We start from the raw sequence: 15,699 nt of genomic DNA, 5'->3' as shown, positions 1-15,699 counted from the left end.
ATCCCCATCAGACCTGTGCTCCAGAACCTTCCCCAGCTCCAGTGCCCTTCTCTGGACATGCTCCAGCAGGCTAGCGAGATCCCAAGGCCCCGGATGGGTCTAGCACACAGAGCCTGCACACTCTACAGCATGCGCTACCCAAAGCCAGCCCCAGCCCCTGAAGTCAACAGTGTGTGAGCACTTCCACCCTAGACATCTACCCCAAAGCTCCTCTGGACACTGCAGGAGCCACCACCTCCCCCAGGGCTCCTGTCCCATGCTCTTAAAAAAGTCTCAGTGGATCTGACCCTCTTCAGCCCAACAGAGTCTGGCTGTGGGTGGTTCAACCTTCCCACAGGTGGGCTCCACCTCACCTTGGCCATGAAATGGACCCAGCCACAGGCAGCATTGTCAATGGTATCCAGCTGCTGGAGCAGGACGCTGGCATTGGGCAGGGAGAAGTTGCCGTTGAGGAAGTTGTGGAGAACATCACTGTCGGAGACATTCAGGATCTCTGGATGCTTGTGGAGGTCAGCAGTCAACTGAGACAGAGAGGAAGACATGGGAGGGAGAAGCTGGGGTATGCCCTGCCTCTCAGGTCACTGTCCTCCCCATGGACACAGGTAGGGCCCAAAGCTCCTCCTGGGGATGGGGGACAGCGTGCACACTGCGCAGGGATCCAGACTAGCCTCCACATGAGCAAGGTGGGTACCAGGGAGTACCCCATGAAGAAGTAACAGGGTATCTGGGGGGAGGACAACGCCTTCTCCACTGCCTGAGCAGTAAATCCCAGGCAGGCTCATCCTCACCACACTGTCCTACCTGCTGGAGCCAGCGGATGCGCCTCTGCAGCCTGCCCTCCTCCAGGTAGGCTCGGATCTCAGGGGAGATGTTCAGCCACGCCTTGGCGTAGTGGGTGACGTTGCCCACAAAGGCGAAGGTCTCATTGGCCTGGGGGCCAGGCAAAGGTCACACAACAGGCAGAGGCAGGGGCTTCCTGCTCTCTGGGATGGCTAGCAGCCATGGAGATACCTGCCCACCTCCCACTGCCTGTGGGAGCTGCCTGTGTCTGGCAGTAAACCTCCTCCCTGCCACACAGCCCATCTGCAGAGCAGGACTGGTGGGAGAAGGACAGGGGCCCCAGCCTATGCATCCCTCACCTTCAGGATGACTTTGTCAACTTCAGTGCCCACAGGTGCATACAGGATTTTGGGGTTGCTGGTCATCAGATGCACAAGGAGGCCCAAGTTCCGCTGCTCCTTGCTGGTGAAGCCCAGTGAGCTCATGTTGCCCTGCTTCAGTGCCTCAGGCTCAATGGTCCTGCAAAGGGAGCTCAGGCTGTCCACTCTGCTTCAGGCCCAGCACCCCTTGCTGCAGGTAGCCCCCACCGCTGCCCATGACAGGCCTTCACACTGACTCCAGTGCCTGCATGGTGCTGCCCAACACAGGGAGCATCCTTGGCTGCAGCACAAGGCTGCAGTCCAGCACCCATCCTGCCTACTCGGCAAGGGGTAACACCCCTGGCCTGTGCAGGGAGAACCTGGAGCCATCCCCCAGCACTCCTACCGGTTGTTGCCGCAGAGGATGGGCTGCAGCCCCGCCCAGAGCTGCACGAATGCTGAGAACTGCCCCTGGGGGTTGTCACTGCCGGAAGGACCCTCCCCGGCACCCTCCTCCTCCTCTGCAGTGGCATTGCCGGCCGTGGCATTGGTGCTGGCCCAGCTGGTGCTGTTGGCAGTGGGCAGTGGGGCCTTGCTGGCACAGGCTCCCCTGGGCAGCAGCTTGGCCAGTGCTGAGAGGATGTCCACGTCCCGGAGAACCTTCTCCATCTCCACCAGGTCCTCGAGGAGGGCACGAAGGCGGTGCTGGGTGGCCGTGCTGTTCACCTCCTCCAGCTTCAGCTGTCAGGATGAGTGGACAAGGAGTTACTCATTGCTGGGACAACAAAGGGTTCTCCTTGCCATTAGGAAGGGACCAATGGGGACCCCAAGCAGTAGCAACTCCACTTTCTTGGTTAAAAGGTTGGAGCTGTGCCCAGGAAAGGCCCTGGACTCACTGCTGTGCACCTGTGGCTATGAGGCAGTGAGAATGGTGGCAAATGCTGGCAGGGACTTGGGTTAGGACAGGAGGTATCATTCAAGACAGGAAGAAGGGTGGTCCTCTGCTTCTACAAAGGACCGAGCTTGGGTGGGACATGGAGTGGGACCTCAGAGCCAGCCTTGAGCTGTGCCACCAAGAGCCTTGCTGGTCCTGGGGAGAGAAGCTGGCAGGGACACACTGGAACATGCTGGAGACGCTCAGTCCCATCCAACAGGCAGTGTCCAAACAAGTGCTAGAGGGGAAATCACCTGGGATCTTACCCAGTGCTCATGTCAGGGAAGGGGGTGACCAGGAGAAGCCAGGCCATATAACAGCTCCCCATCCCAACACAATGCTAGCTGAGTAGAAACCTCTGCCCAAGTCTTATTCCTGCCACCAGCCTGCCCCGCCTGCTCAGCTCTCACCCTGCTGACAATCTTGGGGGTGTCCAGCTGCTCCTGGAGCTCGGTGGCCAGCGCAGCAAAGCGCTCCTGGCGGGTGGCTCGGCTGCCATTGCAGGCCAGTGCCCAGTACGCTGCCAGCAGTGGCTGCTGCCTGGGGGACACGTGCAGGAGGCGGCGCAGTCCCCCTGGGTTCTGCTCACACGTCAGCTGCTCCAGCACTGGCCCAGTGAAGAGGACACTCTACAGGGCAGGAAGTTGTAGGGACAGCGCTGCAGTGCCCACTCTGGCAGAGCAGCCCAGGTTGCCCCACGAGGTGCTCACCTCCATCTCGGTGACAAAGGCCTGGGGGCTATCAGAGATGGCAGGTGCCACAGCAGTGCTGGTGAGGCCCAGAGCCTGGGAGAGAATGCGGAGCAGCGCCGGCCGGCGTGGGGCTGCCACTGGGTCCCGCAGCACCCTGTGAACCAGCCCTTCCTGCAGGCTCCTCCAGCCACTGGGGAGGCTCTTCTGCAAGACGAAGAATGGGGATGGTTGGTGGCATGGGGCCTCCCCCCAGACCCCCATCCTTGTGTGTCCCCAAGCATACATGAACAGCCCCACAGCACCCATGGTCTCCACGGGGCGGGGGGGAAGAAAAGGGATGTGCAGAGGCAGGGTCTCCCACATGCCAGACACAAGGGGGGAACAATTTCCCCTGCTCCCTCTACAGCCACCAACCAGGCAGTGCCAATCCCCACTGCAATGGCAAACCCAGGCATAGGCACTGGTGTGTCTCATAACCCTAGGGGAACTGGTCGCAGCTCCAGGATGGACACCAGCCATCCCTGCTGCTGCTCTGCCCCCTGACAATGTTCTGCCACAGCCCCTCTACAGCCCTCTACTGCCCCAGATCACCTGGGATGGGATATCGAGGGGACAAGAGGACAGGCTCTACCCCACCATGTCCCCTGCATGCAGCACCGCTCCTCACCTCCAGCTGTGTCATCTTCTTGCTGGGGCCAAACCCATCCCACAGGTCTCGCTCATGGGTCTCATCAGGTACCAAAGGAAAGGAATCAAAAAACTGGCGGTACACCTGCATCGAGATGAGAGCAGGACTGCCAGGTGTGCCAAGTGGAGCAGGGTAGGATAAATCCCAGCTGGTTGCCATTCATGGGGCAGCACAGACCCCTGCAAAGCCCAGAGGTCACCCACCTCCCGCAAGTCAATGCTGGAGCCCAGGAGCAGCTCAGCTGTGCTGTTGGGGAGGGACAAGTTCTGCATCAGGAAGCGCCGCAGCTCGCCCTGGTCTTTGGCTGCCCACGCCAGTGTGAAGCCGGACCCTGCCAAGGAGCAAGGTGGGGTGTCAGAGCAGCCCACCAGCATCAGGGACACGGCATGGCCCCAGAGCTGGCCTGATGCAGTGATGCAGGACAGTGGCAGGGCACTGCCCCACACACCACTTTGCTGGGTGCCAGGCAAGTTGGCACTCTGTCCCTGCCCACACAGGCAGGTGGGGCAGGCAGAGCACAACCCACCTGCTCGGCTGCTGAAGTGGGTCTCCATGGAGCTGGGCTCAGGGCTGCTGAGGGCCTCCAGGTGCCGGCGCAGCGACTCTAGCTCCTCCTCCAGTCCTGGGTGCTGTGGGTCGAAGAGGCTGCTTTGCTCTACTGCCTCGCTGAGGTGTTCCAGAATCTGTGTCACCCTGCGAGAGTCCAGCACCACCCTGGCTTCAGGGACAGAGGGATGGGGACACCTTCCCCAGAGCTCTGGGGGAAACAGCCCTTCAGGTGCAGGGGACAGCAGTCCTGTCTGAAACGGGGCACCACTGCCCTTGCCTGCGCACTGAATCCAGTGTGCCAGGGTTCAGAGGAGAGCCCCAGCACCTCAAGGTGTCTCCAGGGGCCACCTCCATCCTTCTCCCAGCACTGAACACCTGGGAGCCCACAGCAGAATAGACCAAGGTGTCCCCTGCACCCTGAGGACACGGTGGTCTGCACTTTGGGGGATGCCAAAAGTGCTTCTGCCTCAGCCCCAGGGTGGCAGCACCAGCATGGAAAGGGGCAGGCTCGTGCGGGAGCATGAGGGGTGGGAGTGGAAGTGCATGGTGAGGGCAGGACTCACGTGGAGTTGGAGTACTGCAGGAAGCCAAACTCGTCACGCTGGCCATCGGGGCACAGGGACTGCATGACCGGCAGGATCCCAGCTGACGTGAGCGGGGCCGCCGTGTAGAAAGCTGGAGCCAGTAAGAGTGCAGAAGAGGCCAAGGAAAGTGCAGGCAGCGGGGAGGAGAGGCAAAGAGGCAGGGAGGGGAAGGGGGCCACCAGAGAAACAGACACTCAGTTCAGAAAAGCACACTCTGGGGTCTGTGAGCCCATGGGAGGCTGGTGGCCATGGTCAGAAGTCAGCAGTTTTCCCATCAGGGCAGTCCTGGCTGGTGACTCTGTGGGGCTGCAGGCAGCTCCAGCACCCCTGGCTCCAGCCCTCTTGCCCCCACCCACTCTGCCCTGGGTGATGGGTCCCTTGAGTCCCATGATGATGCCAATTTCTGCTGCTTGCCCCCAAGGTGGCCACCAACCTCCTCCAGGCTCCCAGCCTCTCCTGTTAGTAGCCTCAGAGGCAGCTGTGGATCTCCAGAGGAAAAGGAGGAAGAATACGACAGGGAAAACAGTCGTCGCCTGCAGCTCCCAGAGCCCCCAGCCTCCCCCCAACCCGGCTGCCCCGACGTGCGGCGGCTGGAGGTGGGTGGAAATGGAGACATGGAACGAGAACATGGAAGAAACAAGAAGCAGCAAAGGGCTGGCAAACCTTCCCCCCTCCACTGACACTGAACCATCATCCCTGCTGGGACCCTCCCATGTCCCTCCCCAGGGCAGGGCAAGTCCAGAATGCCCCTGCCTGATGGAGAGCACAGGTTGTCACCGGGCAGTGCCAGGCAGGGACCCTGCTCTCACCACCCATCCGATGACCCTGTGGTTAGAGATAGGTCAGTGCTGTTAGCATGGCCACAGTCGGCGGGGACTGGTGAAGATGGGCTTCTGGCAGGAACAAGAGACAGGTGCAGCATGGGATGGGCCAGCAGCCTGCTGGGGTGGTGGGACCCCACACTGGTGGCCATGCCACAGTTTGGTGACAAAGTCAATGCACGGCATCCTCCTGGCCTTGAGGCTCCTCTAGTGCCACATCCCAGCTTGTCCCAGCCATGAGGGGCCAAGACAGGGACCTGGTGGTGGTGCCAGGGTGGGAGCCAGCCCCAACCCCTTGGTGATTGGCCAAGACTGGGTGACCACAGGCCACCACATGGGTGACAGGACCCAGCAGACCTTGCCCTAGGAGGGAGGCAAGAACAAGGGGTAAGACAAGCCTCCACCTGGCCTGGAGAGCCCTGTGGAGCCCAGGAGGCCGGGGACATGGCCACCAGTGGCCCCAGCACTTGGGGAACCCAGCACCATCAGCCAAGGGGGTACACCACCATGGCTGGTCAGTCCCCAGGGAGGAGCAGGCAGGGGCCATACTGTGCTGCCCAAGCTCATCTTCACCAGCTGTGGAGGAAGGCAAGAGGGTTACAGAGGCATGGATTAGGCCAGAGTGAGTTGATCTAAACCAGGCTCTTCCTCCCCAGACTACGAGGCCTGCACTGGCAAGGGAATGGGGGGAGGCGGCCACCCGTCCCACCAACTTACAGACTGGCGCATGCAGTTGAGGCATGAAGGGCAGGCGGGCAGGGGAGATGGTGGGAGAGAAAAAGAAAACATGAGCAAAAAAGAACAAAAACCAAACCAAAAACCACACAACACGGAGCGCACGTCAGCGCCGGGGCAGGAACCCGGGCAGTGCCTGCCGCAGCCGGACCGTGCTGGCAGCTGAGCTCTCCCTCGCCGGCACACACTGAAACACAGGCTCAAACCATCGTTACCTGGGGTCACCACCAGTGCCCAGCATCTCCCCTGGCTCTGCTGTGCCACCTGTGCCAGGGCACCCATCAAGGTGGGCATCCACAGGCCCTTGCAAGCTGGCAGCTCCACTCCACTGCCTCCTCCCAGCAGCACAGCCTGCAGGCACCAGAGCCCAGGCCAAAGTTCCAGCTGGAATTCTCCCAGAGTCCTCAGCTCTGGTCCCATCAATTTATCATCCTGCCAGGCCTCTGGCCCCCTCCAGGGCCAGGCACAGGGATTCCTGTAAGTCACTTTCCCCCTCACTGGGGAGCCCTTCCCAGAGCCACTCCAACTGACCCTCGAGAACTCGAGGGGACTGTGACTGTTCCAGCACCATCCGGCTCACCCTTCCCCGTGCAAAATGTCCATGCTGATGACAGTCACAGGCTGGTTAGTGCTGCCATCCCCAGGGGAGCCTCCCCAGATTGGGACAGACTGCTACTTCCACCCACCATGTCTGCCCCACCAGTCCTTGGCTGTAGCCCCTGCCCAGTGCAATGTCTCCCAAAAGGCCTCTCGAGGTCCCCCCGGCCCCCAGGCTGGAGCATCTCCCCAGAGCCTCAGGGTGCCCCCAAGTGTGGGAGCGCCTCAAGCACTGCCCTGGCGGGACTCACCTTCCTTCACAGGGATGGTTGGCTTCTTCTGCCGCAGCCCCAGGAGGATGAAGAAGAGCACCAGGGGGATGAAAATCTCAAAGGCCAGCACCCACTGGGGATGACACAGAGCAGAGGGAACACAATGCTTAGGGACAGAACCCAGCCACCAGGGAGAAGCATGGGCAGTACAGGGGTCCCCAGGCACTGGTGCAGTGCAGCACTGTGTCCACACTCTGCAGATGGCTGGTGGCTCTGTCACAGCTCAGCCAGCGGCAAACGGCTTCCTGGGCATCCCACAACCTCCTGCCTGCTCCACCTGTCCAGAGCACTGCAAGACAGGGCAGGGTACACAGAAGGGATGGATCCCTCCTCCAGCAGTGCCAACAGGGTGCTGGGGATAGAGCCCAGCCGTGGTGGTCCACTACAGCTGGGCTTGCCCAGGGAGACTACCTCAAGTCCTGAAGGCTAGTGCCCTCACAGCCTGGAGCGGCATGATGTTCCCTTGTCACTTGTGCCACTGTTGGATGTCACCAGGTCCAACAGCTGAGTCTAATAGCAGAGGGTAGACCTTCAGTTCAGCCAGCCCCTGGCACTAGCTCCAGGTGCAACTGTGCCATCCTGGCATCCCTTCCATGCCCTCCCAAAAGGCTCTGGCTGCAAAGAATTTCCACTGGCAGCATGTGGTAAATAACAGCAAATCCCCAGGAATTCCTGGCCACAGTGGCTCAGAATTCCAGGCTAGGCTCCATGCCCAGAGGCCCTGGGGATAGGCATCAGCATCTCCAGCCATGGGCAGGAGCAAGCACCAGGCACACTGCCAGCACAGCTGCTGCCACTTTGCACCGGAGTGCCCGGACACATCACGGCCCCACTGCCCAGCAGCAGAGAACAACTGCAGGTTCAGAAACTGAAGCACAGGGTGAGGTGAGCCAACTTTGGCTCACTCCAGGGCCAGATGAGACCCAAGGCAGCTGTTGAGACCCCAAAACCTGCTGCCACCATGGGCAGGGCAGGGCCCAGCTCCACTGCTGGGAAGGTGCTTGCTACACCACCCACACCGGCCTCCCACCAGCGACCAGCGCCAATGGGCAAGCCCATGGGGTGGGAAGAATGGACTTTAACATGGCAAGACCTGCCTGGAAGGATGAAGCTGCCAACAGGTGACAGGGTCAAGCCCTCCTGTCTCCAACATCACCTCCATGCTGCCTCACTCAGGGGCTGCCAGCGCTCGGTCAAGAAAGTCAGAGCAGCCCCAAATGGCAGTGAGCAGTGGGACCCCTGCACGTGGGTCCCTGCCAGCAAATGGCCACAGAGCTACTGCTGTGGGATGAGCACGACTGCACCCATGATTGCTGCCCATGCTGCCCTCGCCACATCAGAGTTCCTGGTTTTGGAAGAGGCAGAGACCAGAGGAAGAAGGGCTGGAGGGGATGGAAAATGCCCCAGGAGCAGTACCAGAGACTCCTCATCTTTCTGATAACCAGTCCCAGGGAGAGTCCCTGGTGTCACTGTTCCTGCACAAGGCACGCTAGCAGGGGACACCCTGACACACACTGCTGTGCCGGGCCCCCGCCCCGCCCCCTGCCTGTTTACCAGGCACACAACGGGGCCTCTGTGCCCGGGCACTGGGGGGACCATCCCCACACCCCCACGCTGGGCTGTACCAGGCTCATGTGGGGACTGTCCTTGGTGGCAAGGAACCTGCTTGTTGTTATTTATTTTTTTGACAGGGGTCATTGACTTTCGTTCACCTCCATTCCCAGAGACGTCCCTTGTCCCCAGCCCCTTTGCACTGCCACATACCCCAGTGTCACAGCAGGCTGATCCACACCTATTGGCACCCAGAGGGATATGGTGATGGGCAGACATAGTAGCAGATGGCTGTTTACCAGTCTGCACCTCTGGGACTGATCCTGGCCCCCTGGTCTCCAGAGCTGCCCCCATGGGAACTTCGCAGAGATGGGGAAGCCAGGGCTGCTCTACACCCACAGTGGGACACTGGCACGCAGTGGGGCCCAAGGGAGCCTCAGCCTTCCAGACAGGCACCTGGCAGGGACACCAGCACAGCCTGGGGATGGTGGGGTCCCTGCCCACAGGTGCAAGACACTGGGGAATATTTTGGGATTGTGTGAGGAAGCAAGGAGGAATGGCCAGGATGCAAGCAGCTGAGAAGGAAATGCTCCTCAGAAGGTAGGAGAGGAGAAGAGAGGGGCCCATCCCTGCCAGCAGCTGGCCATGATTGCACCAACTAGTCTGCCCTGCCCTCCCACCCATCCCCTGCCTCCCTCCTCTCCCGACGAGGGCACAGGTGCAGGACCAAGGGTGGGACACTGGTCCCAGGAGCCCTTGCACCAGGTGACAGTGGCTGTGGGGCCAGGGACAGCTCCTGGATGGTGGCATTCACTCCTTCTACACCCCCTGCCACATGTTCATTTCAGCCTGGTTGGATGAGGTCATGATGAGGTCATAGGTGTTGTCCAGGTTCACACAAGTGCTGGGTGTCCACCTGCCACCCTACAGACAGTGGGGTAACTTGTCCCACATTTGGCCCTGCCCTTGGCTGGAGGCAGGGGAGGCAGGGTCCTGCCCAGCTCCCCTGGCAGGGAGGCAGAGCTGGGATGGATGCCACAGCAGGGTGCTGGCCCCTGGCAGGGGGACATGTCTCTCCTGGAGCATTGGGACAGTGATTCCACGCCTGTGCCCATCCTCTGCCACACCATCAGATGGGAGCGAGAGGCCAAGCAGGAGGCAGCAGTGCCTGCTGCAACACACAGCTCCCACACAGCCAGGTCAAAAGGCCAGACAAGCACCACAGGACAGTGGTGCAAACAGAGCAGAGCAAACAGCGCAGCCCAGCACAACGGTGCCACCATGCCCACCTCCAGCCAGCACTGGGACAGCTGGGAGATGTGCTGGAGCCAGGGTCAGCATGGACATGGGCATCAGGTCATGGACAAATGCACAACTCCACTGGTGTCCCCAGGATGTGGCAGCACTCATGTCCCAGTAGTCATGGGGACAGCCAGGCCAGGCAGAGGCAGCTCTTCCTGTCCATCGCTGCCACCCAAAAGTCTGCTCAGTTCCCTCCTGCCTGTCCCCAAGCAATGCCTGATGCCCACAGCCACATCCTCCCGCCAGCATGGCATGGGAGAGGGGCAGCCAGGGGCTGGGCACCCCCATCCTAAGACTCTCAAGCTGGCAACTCCAGTGACACCCCTGCATCCCAAACCTGCCATGTCAGCCCCCCTCTCCCATAGCCTGGCACTTGCAAGGCTCCGACACAGGTGAAGCAGCATCACACACAGCATCCAAAATCCCCACACATACCCCCCAGAGAACAGGGCAGGGTCTGCCTGTGCTCCTCATGGGAGGATGGAACTGCTGCCTACTCCCTGCCAGCCTCTCTTCCCATCCCAGTGCTGCCCACAGTGCCAGCAGGAACCGGCAACAGATGCTGGCCTGCAGCATCCCTGAGGGATGGGGCTCTCAGCTCTTGCGGGATCCAACTTTTCCAATAACATTTTAAGGCTGCAGAAATACCTTTAAATTTTCATGGCTCCAGACTTTAATCACCATTAAACGCCCACTTTTGCCCACAGCCAGAAAGCACAGGCAGGTAAAGCCATGGTCACTGGCAAAGATGAGCATGAGAGCTCTGGGGCAAGATAGGCCCCAAAATGCATTAGGCTGTGCCAAGCCCCCCAGCTCCGATGGGGACCTGACCATGGACACTCACTGATGGCCACCACCCAGGTGTGAGCCTGAGAGGCTTCCTCAAGGTCACCTGCCCCATGGGGATGGACAAGCCCAGGTCCAGGGGCTGCCAACTCCCATCCTGCCAAGGCCTGGCTGCCCTCACCTCTGCCTCTGGTCACTGCCAGTTACGTCCATCACCTCCCGTCCCACTACCCCCTGTCTCCAGCATGGGCACATCTCCACCCCTGACAGCCCTGGCTAAGCAGCCTGGGGTCCTGCTGTGGGGAGGCTGGAGGAGGAAGAAATCCCTTCTGGGGTTTGTCAACAGCTCCTGAGCTGAGGACCCAGGAACATCCACCACGGTTCTCCCTATCCCTGCGGTGTCAGCCAGGCACCCGTGTGGGCTGAGGGGGCATGTCATCACCAGTGCCCTGTCCCAGAGCCACACAGCACTGGGACACGGCCACCCTTCCACTGGCACAAGATGCCTGACCCGAGCACAGGGTCATGCCAGCAGCCAGAGGAGGAAGGTGCTCTGCAACAGGTGCCCCTGGCTGCCCTGCCAACAGGGACTCACAGGGACACTGCTGGGCCAGCACACCCCTGACACCCGTGCTTCTCCTCCCCACACCTGCTGCAAACAACAAGGGGGCAAAGAGCACTCAGAGCCAGGGCAGCACCCAACCGATTCCTGCTGCAGGATCCGGTACCAGCATCCTCCCAGCGCCACAGGCACAGGGTTCTAGGGGCACTGCACCCCAGCAGAGGCACTGTTACAGGCCCCCGGCACCCCAAACATCAGCCTTCCTTCTTCTGGCAGCATCAGTTTCCCTCCAGCTCTGTTGCCACCAGCCGGGGGGAAGGGACAGATCTGCCAGCTCCTGTCTGGAGAGAGTTTTCTGTCTTCAGGACAAAGAGCAGAAGGCACAGATCCTGCACAGGGCAGAATAGCTACGCTGCTGTCAGCTCTCCCTGTACCCCTTCCCTCATCCCAGGGCCCATGTACAGGGAGCCCCACCAATGTGCTGCAGCACCAAAACAGCACAGAACTGCTCACACCATTCCCCCAAAAGAGCCTTGACCTGCCCACCAACCCTTCCCCATGACCAAGAAAACTGGCAGCACACTACTATCTTGGGGAGCTCCAGCTGTGCCTGCCTGCCCATCCCAAAGGAACGGGCACAAAGAGCCCCAGGGCAGGTGGGTGAACACCCTGAACTGTGCCTGTGGTGATTTTTGAGAGAGTACCTGCTAAGTTTACATCCAACATGGGTTTAAACCAGATACCAAAGTCATGGGAGAGCCCATCCTTTAACAGTTCTTGTCCCAGCAGATTCAAGGCACAACCAGCAATCCCCAGGGCTGCCATGGGCACCCCCAGGCCATCAGCATTCACGGGCAGAACACAGAACTGCTCCAGCTCTCAAGTCCCAGCCCAGAGCCCTCAGTCAAACCTGGGGTCTCTGCTTCCCACCCCATCTTGCAGCATTGGGTTTGCTGCTCCACCTATTGCCAGGAGGGGAGCACATGGTGGCAAGGACTGACCCCAGGGGAGCACCTGCAGCACCAGGCTGTGCTAAAAGGCAGCTGCTGGTGCCCACACTCTGAGGCTGGGAGAAGTCCAGAAACCCCCAACTCTACCTGCCCCTGGGTGAACACCTAGCAGGAGAATGGGCTAGTGCATCCCCCCTTCCCTGCTCCAATTCCCCAGCCTCTGGATGCTGCAGTAAAATCACCCCAGAGGGAGCTGGCTTCTCTCAGTGAAACATCCATCTGTGGCCACTGCCAGGGCAGACCTGCACTGGGGAACCCACTGCTGGATGCCAGGCACAGCCACCACACAGGGCCTGGCTATGCCCTGGCCAGCCAGCACTGGCAGCTCAGCCCAGCACTGCTAAGAGAGGGCAGAGCTCCCCCAGGAGTGGGCAGGATGATGGCCCCTGCGCAGACCAGGGACACCAAGTGACTCTGGAATTCACACACAGCAGCAGCACAAGGAAGGAGGTGACACACACTGGGCATGCACATCCTCAGGGCACAGCTGTCCCAGGGACTGCACCAAATCCGTCCATGAGCAGCGGCACTGGGACCAGCTCTCGTCCTGGCACACGGCTGGTCCCCTGCACACCCCATGCACACACTGCATCGCTGGGTGGGCAAGGAGGGGCTGCTCCATAGCCTGCCACCCTGACTGCAGCAGTGGCACTCCAGCAACAGTCCATACACATGGAGGTGATGGGGCCTGGGCCATCCTCATCCTCCTCCTCCAGCCACAGCTTCCTGCGTTGCACCCCCACACTGCCCAGAAATGAGTCCCCAAAAGCTGTGTGCACCCCCACTCTGTAACCCAATGGCCACGGCAGCCAGGGCTGGGTCAGTGGGCGTGTGTCAGGGCCCAGCTGTGCCAGGCTGCTCATTCTTGTGGGCAGGGGTCCGGGGCAGCCCCTGTCGTGCCAAGCAGCTCTGCTCAGGGTAAAGAGCGGAGATGACTCAGCCAAAGAGCATCATCCCCCTCATCCATTTTGGGGGCACCGGGGCTGCCCGTGCAGGGAAACCTGCCTGCAGCGCCAGGCTCGGCCCTGCTCCTGTCACAGGGGCCTCTGCTGCTCCGGCCAGCGGGCCACGGGGTGTGGTGCTGGCGGCTGCCGGCGAGGAACAGCAGGATCGGGCCTGCAGGATATTTGGGAGGGGAAGAGAAAAGCGATGCCAGCTTGCGAGCAGCAGCTCGCTCCCCTCCCCCACCCGCTAAAAATAACCGGCTCCCTCGGGCCGCTCACCCACCCCCTGCCCACGGCCGCGGGGTCCCTCGGTCCGCGGCTCCCTCGCAGAACTGACAGGCGACCCCACACAGGGAGCCTCGACAAGGTGACAGCGGCCCCGAGGTCACAGCACGGTCGATGCCATCTTGCCCCTTCTGCCAACCCGGGAGGGACACACAGCAGCTCTCTGGCCCCCAACCCCACGAAGCGCAGCTCTTCTCCAGCCCACGGAAGACAGGCGGCTCCGACCCACATACGGGCTGAAAACCTATTTATACCCGACGGGTACCGAGGCTCGGGAACGATCCCACCCGGTGGGGGCGACATCCAGCCCCGGTGCCGGGCTCCTCCTGCGGCCCCCGGGCCCGGTCGACCCCCACGGACACGAGAGTGGAGCGGGAGAGCCCCAGCTGTTGCTGCCGCACGGCGAGTGCGCCGGGCCGGAGCATTCGTGCACGGGCGGCTCGAGGCGGGCGGACCGCCGGGCCAAGGGACCGGGGGGACCCCCCGGCACCACTTCCACGCGAGGCTCGGCCTCGCCCCTTGGGGCTGCAGGGCCCCTCCGCCCCCGCTCACCGGACTGCGCCGCTTCAGTGTCACGTTCTTCCAGAGCAGAAGATGGAGCTGATGCAGGAACCCCATGGTCGGGTCGGGCCGGGCCGGCCCCGCCGAAGGGCCGCGCCGCGCTCAGCTCCGCGGTCACCCGCCGCCCACCGCCATCCCCTCCCCACCGCCGACTGCTGCTTGCCGTGGGCTGCGAGGAAGCGGAGCGGCCTCGGCCCGGGCCTGGCTCCGCCGCACCCGCCCCGACCCTGCGCAGCACCAGCACCGCCCCCGGCCCGCGGCGGCCGCCCCTTAAAGGCACCGGCGGGCCCGCCCGCTCCGCCCGCACGGCGGCCCCGGCGCAGCGCGGCCCGCGCCCGGCTCATCCCGGCAGCAGAGGCCCCGGCGCGGCCTGTCCGGAGCGGGCGTGCTGCCCCAGGGACTGCGGAACCCTCGCTCCCCTCGAGCTGCCCCCCTAGCCGTCCTCCCGCCCCCAGCCATACACGGTCACCTCCGCACCTCTGCCCCTCGTACCCCCGCAGGATAGGACGGACTAGCCCGTGGCTGCGGGGTCTGTGTGCCAGGGCGCCACGGCTGTCCCTGCTCTTGGATGCTGCCCACCCTGCTCCGGCCTGACCTCTCCCACGGGCATGTGCTGGGGCGACCACGGGTGTTTTTGGAGGGACCAACCTGCTGCCACATCTGTTCCCTGTCAGCTCAGAACCCAGGGCTGGGAAGGATGCCCTCAGCAGCAGTAGGGACTGAACCAGGCCAGCTCCCAGCTCTCCTCCTTCATCCCATCCACCCTTCCTTCTATCCATCATTTTTCTATCCTTCTATCCATCATTTTTTCCATCCATCCATCCATCCATCCATCCATCCATCCATCCATCCATCTATCTTTCCTTCCATCCTGTCTTCCTTCTTTTCCTCCTTCCTGCCGTCTTTTCTTCCTTCCATCTGTCCTCGCTTCCATGCATTCCCCCATCCTTCTTTCCCTCCCCTTTCCTGTCCTTCTGCTTCTCTCCATTTCTCAGTTGTCCCTCTCTCTTCTTCCTTTGCCCCTTCCCTCTCCTTTCCTCCAACTCTCTGTAACCATCTCATTCTCCATGCTACTTCCTGGGCCAAGTGTAGCCAGGAGCAGTGAATCCCTCTCTGGCTGCCCCAGCCCCAGTGGTGCTGCCAAGGTGCCTGTGCTCAGGGCAGGCCCTTTGGCAGCTGCCCGGGGCTGACAAAAGCTCCCTTTGTCCAACACAAAGCAGCATTATTCCCCAAACTTCTGGGCAAAACACTGTGCTGAGGTCCAGGAGGACAAAGGATGCCTGGTGATGTGGTGGTGGAGAGGCACTGTGTGCCCAGCTCCATGCTCTGGGGAGGGTGACTGGTTTGGGAGGGTTGCCGGGTGCGTGAGCAGGGCTACAGGCAGCAGAGCTGCTCAGAATTGGGCGGAGCTGGGCTTTTACTAGGTCCCTGGGGAATGACGGATGCAGTCACCCTTGGCTCCCAGCAAAGAACTGTGCATGGTTTGCCCCCAGCCCACACAAGGAGCACCTCAAAACCCCTGTCCTGCAGCAGAGTGGGTCTCCAGCTTGGAGTGGCACAGTGGGGGGACCTGTGGGTGGGTCAAAGTCCTGACCTGGATCTCCTGCTCCTCCCCTCCTCCTGCCCGTGGGTGGGTCCTGGAGAGCTTCACAGCTGCTCTTCTGTTTGGCATGGCCATAGAATCCCC

At 61.6% G+C, this 15,699-nt stretch overlaps 1 protein-coding gene across 1 annotated transcript in view; it reads right to left on the bottom strand.

Annotated features, from left to right (window-relative positions):
• The window catches only part of ABCA2 (ATP binding cassette subfamily A member 2), a 34,092-nt gene extending 19,865 nt beyond the window's left edge, over window positions 1-14,227 (bottom strand). Inside the window, 12 exon segments of the mRNA XM_032130882.1 lie at window positions 354-521; window positions 802-930; window positions 1,140-1,299; window positions 1,546-1,880; window positions 2,484-2,702; window positions 2,784-2,969; window positions 3,433-3,537; window positions 3,657-3,784; window positions 3,980-4,146; window positions 4,566-4,677; window positions 6,991-7,084; window positions 14,004-14,227. Coding sequence (XP_031986773.1) covers window positions 354-521; window positions 802-930; window positions 1,140-1,299; window positions 1,546-1,880; window positions 2,484-2,702; window positions 2,784-2,969; window positions 3,433-3,537; window positions 3,657-3,784; window positions 3,980-4,146; window positions 4,566-4,677; window positions 6,991-7,084; window positions 14,004-14,069 — 1,869 coding nt within the window. The 5' untranslated portion in view covers window positions 14,070-14,227.
• Between the last annotated feature and the right edge of the window lie 1,472 nt (window positions 14,228-15,699).

This window comes from Corvus moneduloides, chromosome 21 (genome assembly GCF_009650955.1).
Source record: "Corvus moneduloides isolate bCorMon1 chromosome 21, bCorMon1.pri, whole genome shotgun sequence".
Taxonomy (NCBI): domain Eukaryota; kingdom Metazoa; phylum Chordata; class Aves; order Passeriformes; family Corvidae; genus Corvus; species Corvus moneduloides.
This window is presented reverse-complemented; position numbering and strand designations above follow the sequence as displayed.